The 7,972-nt window shown below is 44.8% G+C and overlaps 1 protein-coding gene across 1 annotated transcript in view; it reads left to right on the top strand.

The window, feature by feature from the left end:
- Nucleotides 1-4,822, top strand: part of LOC134968733 (inactive hydroxysteroid dehydrogenase-like protein 1) — a 55,939-nt gene extending 51,117 nt beyond the window's left edge. Inside the window, exon 5 of the mRNA XM_063944232.1 lies at nucleotides 4,712-4,822. Within this exon, the coding sequence (XP_063800302.1) occupies nucleotides 4,712-4,822 (111 nt within the window). The remainder of the gene's footprint in view (nucleotides 1-4,711) is intronic.
- The last annotated feature ends 3,150 nt before the right edge of the window (nucleotides 4,823-7,972 follow it).

Raw genomic sequence — 7,972 nt, forward strand, 5'->3', positions numbered from 1 at the left:
GAACCCCAGAACCCGCAAAGGTGAGAGACCGGTTCGTGACACTCTGAAACTACACAATCTTTGTTTGTAGCAGCTGTGCGATCCTTTCGTTCGCACTTCTGCTAAGCTAAAATACACTCCCAGAGGGCGGCGGCTTAGCGTTTGCATGGCTGCTAAAAGCAGCTATCGAGTGAACAACTCGGAATGAGGGCCAATATGCGGTACAGGAGAGCGTACCTCTACACCACACAGGGCAAACCCTGTGAAAATTATTTGGATTAAATATTAATAATCACTTTATTTGGAGAAAATAATATACAGCACAGGACAGCACCACTGAATTTATATGGCAGCACCACTGGACCTTACTTATACGGCAGTATCACTGGACTCATATGGCAGTATCACTGGACTCAGACGGCGGGATCACTGGAATTATACGGCAGGATCACTGGAATTATACGGCAGGATCACTGGAATTATACGGCAGTACTACTGGATTTATATGGCAGTACCACTGGACATATACGGCAGTATCATTGGACTGGACTTATACGCCAGTACCACTGGAATTACACGGCAGTATCACTGGACAAGATTTATACGCCAGTACCACTGGAATTATACAGCAGGATCACTGGAATTATACGGCAGTACCATTGGACTTATACGGCAGTACCGCTGGACATATATATGGCAGTTTCATTGGACATATGCGGCAGTATCACTGGACATATACAGCAGCACAGGGACACAGGGACACCACCACTGGACTGATGCAGGATAACACAGCACCACTGTAATGGACTGGACTTATACAGCAGCACTGGACATATGGCAGCAGAGGACTCCACCACTGTGACTGGACTGATGCAGCACATGACACCACCACTGGACTGATGCAGCACAAGGCAGCACCACTGGACTGGACTTATACAGCAGCACTGGACATATGACAGCAGAGGACACAACCACTGTGACTGGACTGATGCAGCACAAGACACTACCACTGAACTGATGCAGGACACTGAGGACGGAGACTTGTCCTCTCTCTACACTCTCCGATGCCGCAGTGAAAATGGTGGCGATGCGCGGCTCCTTATATGGAATCCAAACCCTGCAAGAATCCGACAGCAGGATGATGATGTTTTGCCTCATTCTGGTTTCCAAGTCAAGCGGGAAAACCTGAGCCTGACTCAGATCGGGTAATGAAGTTCGGGCGGGTTTGGTTCTCAGCAAACCGAACCCGCTCATCTCTGATATCTATCTATCTATCTATCTATCTATCTATCTATCTATATATAGTCCAACTCACCCGGCACTCCCCATTATTCAGCGTTTGTTCATAAAGTGCCTGGGTGCCTTCCTTGAGGGGTCTCCTCTCTTATATAGCACTTAATGGCGGCACTCCAAGACTCATTATAGTTATAGAAAGAGATCGCTTTTAATTTATCGATGTTTCGGGATTGCTCCCGTCATCAGGACAACAAGTGACAATGTGAGTTTACATACATAAATACCCCCCGAACAATCCCCGTGATCACCTGATCCAGTTCAGCTGTACCCGCGCCTCACCCGACTCCCCCGGCGTCCATGCTGCGGAAATGCTGCTCCGGGCAGCCGGTGATGTCACAGTGCCGCACCGGTCAGCGTAAGTGTCATGTTGTCAGGGCAACAAAACATTTCACTGTGTGATACAAAACAAGTGGTTCAAATAACTTAAAGTTTAAAAACTTACTCTCTTATTTATGTCAGAATCTTAAATCAAATGATATAGTCAATGTATGTTGTTATTATTATTATTATTATTATAGTAGGCTTATAATTTACTGATCACCTTTAATCGGGGTCCATTAAACCTTACTAGGATGGCTCTAATAAGACTCATATAGACATACAAACATACAAATGTTCAGAGACATACATGTGGATACATTAAAGAACGCTGATCATCTCACTTATGTCTAAGCCCTAAATGAGAGTATTGTAAAGCTCAAATTACAAAAGGAAAGGGAATTTATACTTGAGATAAATCAATTCTAGAAAGCACTGAAGCCCCAACATCTCATTTAGCCCTTTCAGCACTAATGCATATAGTTGAAAGATCCACCTAGACTCTAGTTGTAGTAATTTCTGTCCCCTGTTGCCCCCTCTTATATTATATGAGACATGGTCTATAATTTTGGATCTGATGCTAGCAATGCTATGTTTGGCTAGTACACAATGGCATGCCATGGGTTGATCGCTATGGCCAGTTTCCAATGCACTCCTTATAGCAAATCTATGAAGGGCCATCCTCTCCTTAAATTGTCATTCTGTTTTGCCCACGTAGATCAATCCACAAGGGCAGTACAGAACGTACACTATGAACTTTGTAGTACAAGTCAATGGAAAATTTATGGTGTATTTCTTTCCCAAGTAGGAGTGTGAAAAACAGTCACCCACTATCATAGAGCGACAGGTGACACAGCCCAAGCATTTGTAACAGCCTGGTTTATGCGTAAGGAAATGCTGTGGTCTTTTTTGGTATAAACTTGTAATTTCTCTTTTTACCAGTCTATCACTCAAATTAGATCCCCTTGTATAACTAGGCATCAACCTACTGTTATTGAGCAATGGTAGATCTTTATCTGTATTAATTAAAGGCCAATGGGGCAGATGTATTAACCTGGAGAAGGCATAAGGAAGTGTTCAACCAGTGATATGTGCAAGGTGATAAAGGCACCAGCCAATCAGATCCTAACTGTTCATCTACATATTGGAGCTGATTGACTGGTGCCTTTATCACCTTGCATATATCACTGGTTTATCACTTCCTTATGCCTTCTCCAGGTTAATACATCTGCCCCAATATTTTTTGGCTTCCTTCAAAGAATTTGCACTATTCACTGTGAATTTATTAACCCTGGGGACTACTATTTCTGTATCTGCATTCTTTTCTCTGGGTTGTAGAGTATTCTCTCTGGGTATATTCAGCACCTTGTTTTTAATCTGTATTAATTCCTGACATCTATACCCCCTTTCCACGAACTTGTCAACCATAATAGTTAAATCCTTTTCAGTTTGACTTGGATCGCTCGTTATCCGTCTTACTCTTAACATCTGGGAGTAAGATAAGCACCTTCTCAGTGGAAGGGGATGGAAACTATCATGTTTAAGGATCGAGTTCCTATCTGTTTCTTTTACATAAATTGACGTACTTAATGTGTTATTGGTCAATGTAATATTTACATCTAGGAAATTAATTTTATCTTTACTCATCTCCTAAGTGAGTTGTACTGGATGTTGCGTGGCATTTGTGTTTCCATCAAGGCAGACAATTGTGTTATTGGACCTACCCAGATGATTAGTAGGTCATCTATATATCTGAGGAACCTCTAACTAGAGAAAGAAGTACCCAGTTAGGGGTGCTACAGAACTTAAATAAAGTATGTGCGGCACAGCCGCCAGGATAAACAACAAAGGAAATGCTGTCCACACGCCGACACAATACTGTTGTGTACCAGCGGTGACAGCATACGCAGAACCCTCTGCAGAAAATCCAAAGCAAAGCAACAGGTAGCTACGGCCTAGGCCGAGGGATGCAGCCAAGCCGCTACTCATGAAACCGGCACGAATACTGGCAAAAGAACAGGAACCCCCAAAGTAGCTGACATAGGCTCTCAGGACTGGAGGACAGGCAGAATTCAAAATGACAGACCAGTGGACACTAAGAAGCAGGATACTGGATCAGACACAGGCAAAGCCACAGGACTCCTGGACAGGAATGCTTCAAGGCAGGATACTGGATCAGATACAGGCAAAGCCACAGGACTCCTGGACAGGAATGCTTCAAGGCAGGATACTGGATCAGACACAGGCAAAGCCACAGGACTCCTGGACAGGAATGCTTCAAGGCAGGAAGCAGCTAGACAGAAGCTATCACCGGCGTCTGTGTCAGGCAGTGAGGGAGAATATAACAAGGATTACCTCCAATCACAGCAGGGATCCTAATTAATTATGTCATGCAGCTGCCCTGCTGCACGACTCCAAACTGACAGGTGCAATTAACAGACATGTGAGGCTAAACACATGGAAACAGGCTGCAATAACCCAGACTCACCACTGGCGGCCAACAAGAGTCTTCTAAACCAGAGCAAAAGAAATCCTGGCCTGCAAGAGAACTATAACATAAAATACATGAATAGAAAGTGAACAGGAATGAACCACTGCTTGTGGTTCATAACAGGCATTGGCGTACGATGGGGCCCCATTGGACACCATTGCACACCCTGCTCGCTGTAGGTAGTATTTACCCTTGTACATAAAGTAGTTTCTCGTAAGGACCAGTGTTAACAATTTCAGAAACAGTTCTATTGGTGGTCCCATGTATCTCGGGATAGTCCACAACCAGTTCCTCAACAGCCTTTACTCCCTCATCGTGTGGTATGCAGGTGTAAAGGCTGCTGACATCAGCACTACACAACGTGGTGCTCTCTGGTAGTGTGCCAATCTCTGTGAATCAAGTTAATAAAGCCGTTGTATCTTTAAGATCTGATGGAATACCCTGTACCACTCTTGTGCACTTTCGGCACTGTGTAAAACAATGGTGTTATAGAAAAGTCCACTTTGAGTGACGAAAGTGCACAAGAGTCGTGAGAATCCCCCTGGGCGACCTATAATATCAGCTCGGGGATCCCTGTACCAGCCTATTACTATTTTTTTAGATAGCATCCTGAATCCCTGTATACAGGGTATTCCATCAGATCTTAAAGATACAATGGCTTTATTAACTATATTAACTGCTGATGTCAGCAGCCTTTACACCTGCATACCACTCGATGAGGAAGTAAAGGCTCAGTAAACTGTTTCTGAAATTGTTGACACTGGTCCTTACGAGAAACTTCTTTATGTACAAGGGTAAATACTACCTACAGCAGTCAGGGTGTGCGATGGGGTCCAATGTGGCCCCATCATACGCCAATGCCTATATGTACATAATTAGGTGACATATCTTTTACTCTAATCCCGAAGTTATGCCAATACTGAGGTTATACCTCAGATATATAAATGACCTACTGATCATCTGGGTAGGTCCAATAACACAATTGTCTGCCTTTATAGAAACACACAGTGCCATGCAACATCCAGTACAACTCACTTATGAGATGAGTGAAGATAAAATTAATTTCCTAGATGTGCTGTTCTTGCTGTCACTGGTGTTTCATGTGCTGCAGCTGTGCATGGGTGTTGCTGTCCTGCCTGTCACTGTGTTGTACAGGATGCAGGGGCACTATTCTCCTGTATGCTGGAAAATATAGGGGTGCTGCTGGCCCTGTATGTTGTAAAAATTCAGAGGTGCAGTTGTTAAAAATTAAAAGCACACTGCTGTATGCTGTAAAATATAGGGGTGCTGGTGTTCAAATAACATTACACTGTCCCTGTTTGCTGTAAGTATACAGGGTGCTGTGAAAATAAAGGGGCACTGTTCTGTGTGTTGTAATAAAAAAGGGTTGCTGTCCTGTGAAATGGAGAACAACAATTTGGAGGAAAAAATAGTGGAAGATCAGGAAACACTTCCAGTTCCTAGTACTAGTGCTGAAGCTGCTGCTGCCACCAGTCATGACATTGACGATGCGATTCCATCAACGTCACCTGCTAAGCCTGATGTTCAGTGTCATAGAGGGAATATAAAATCCAGGAAGCAAAAATTAATAATCAGGAAAAAAAAATTATCTGACGAGAAATGTAAAATTGGCAATATACCATTCACGACACGAATTGCGATGTCTAGGCCTGCCCAAGACTGTTTGAAAAGGGGAGGCTCCTACCACCATTTGCACGCCCCCTGCAAGTGCTGGGAAGAGCACCGCCAGTCCAGTTGCTGATATCAAGATTGAGGATGTGTAGACGTACACCAGGATGAGGAGGATATAGGTGTAGCTGGCACTGAGGAAGAAGTTGATGATGAGGATTCTGATGGTGATGGGGTTTGTTTAAATAAGGCACCAGTGGAGACAGTTTATGTCCATGGGATGAGAAAGCCCATTGTCATGCCTAAGCAAAATACCAAAAAGCCACCTCTTCGGTGTGGAATTATTTCTCCAAAAACCCGGACAACAGGTGTTAAGCCATGTGCTGCCTTTGTCAATCCGTAATAAGTAGGGGTAAGGACGGTAACCACCTAAGAACATCCTCCCTTATACATCACTTGCAGCGCATTCATCAGAAGTCATTGTCAAGTTCAGAAAGCTTGGGTAGGAGTGTAAGCAGCGCGCTGACACCTAAATCCCTTCTTCCTCTTGTTCCCAAGCTCTTGCAAGCCACACCACCAATTCCCTCAACGTCAATTTCCTCCTCAGTCAGGAACGTCAGTAGTCCTGCAGGTTATGTCACTGGCATGACTGACGAGTCCTCTCCTAACTGGGATTCCTCCGGAGGATCCTTGAGTGGTATGCCTACTGCTGCTGCTGCTGGGAGTCGATCGTCATTCCAGAAAGGAAATCAGAAGGCCGCTTGTACTACTTCAGCTAAGCAACTGACTGTTCAACAGTCCTTTGCGAGGAAGATCAAATATGACCGCAGTCACTCTGTTGCAAAGTGGATTACTGAGGTCATAACAACTATGCTGGTGTTAGACATGCATCCAGTATCCACCATTTTGCAGTGGGTTTTAGTTGATGGACGTACTGTGTCCCCAGTACCAAATCCCGTCTAGATTCCACTTCACTAGGAAAGCGATTCCCAGACTCTGCAGGGACATTAAGAAAAGTGTTGTGGTTGTACCCAGTATCCACTTGACCATGAACATGTGAACAAATGGAGCAGGGCAAACTAAGGACTACATGACTGTGACAGCCCACTAGGTAGATGTTAATTGCCTCCCGCAGCAACAACAGCTGCGGCACCTGTAGCAGCATCTCACAAACGCCAACTCGTTCCTAGGCAGGCTATGCTGTGTATCACCGGTTTGCATAAGAGGCACATAACCTCTTACGGAAACTGAGGGACATCAGCGGCTTACCCCACTTAGACTCTCCTGGGGATTTGTGTTATCGGACAACACCACTAATATTGTGCGTGCATTACAAGTGGGCAAATTCCAGCATGTCCCATGTTTTGCACATACAATTAATTTGGTGGTGTGGACAACAGGTGTTAAGCCATGTGCTGCCTTTGTCAATCCGTAATAAGTAGGGGTAAGGACGGTAACCACCTAAGAACATCCTCCCTTATACATCACTTGCAGCGCATTCATCAGAAGTCATTGTCAAGTTCAGAAAGCTTGGGTAGGAGTGTAAGCAGCGCGCTGACACCTAAATCCCTTCTTCCTCTTGTTCCCAAGCTCTTGCAAGCCACACCACCAATTCCCTCAACGTCAATTTCCTCCTCAGTCAGGAACGTCAGTAGTCCTGCAGGTTATGTCACTGGCATGACTGACGAGTCCTCTCCTAACTGGGATTCCTCCGGAGGATCCTTGAGTGGTATGCCTACTGCTGCTGCTGCTGGGAGTCGATCGTCATTCCAGAAAGGAAATCAGAAGGCCGCTTGTACTACTTCAGCTAAGCAACTGACTGTTCAACAGTCCTTTGCGAGGAAGATCAAATATGACCGCAGTCACTCTGTTGCAAAGTGGATTACTGAGGTCATAACAACTATGCTGGTGTTAGACATGCATCCAGTATCCACCATTTTGCAGTGGGTTTTAGTTGATGGACGTACTGTGTCCCCAGTACCAAATCCCGTCTAGATTCCACTTCACTAGGAAAGCGATTCCCAGACTCTGCAGGGACATTAAGAAAAGTGTTGTGGTTGTACCCAGTATCCACTTGACCATGAACATGTGAACAAATGGAGCAGGGCAAACTAAGGACTACATGACTGTGACAGCCCACTAGGTAGATGTTAATTGCCTCCCGCAGCAACAACAGCTGCGGCACCTGTAGCAGCATCTCACAAACGCCAACTCGTTCCTAGGCAGGCTATGCTGTGTATCACCGGTTTGCATAAGAGG

The sequence above is a fragment of the Pseudophryne corroboree genome, chromosome 11 (genome assembly GCF_028390025.1).
Source record: "Pseudophryne corroboree isolate aPseCor3 chromosome 11, aPseCor3.hap2, whole genome shotgun sequence".
NCBI lineage: Eukaryota > Metazoa > Chordata > Amphibia > Anura > Myobatrachidae > Pseudophryne > Pseudophryne corroboree.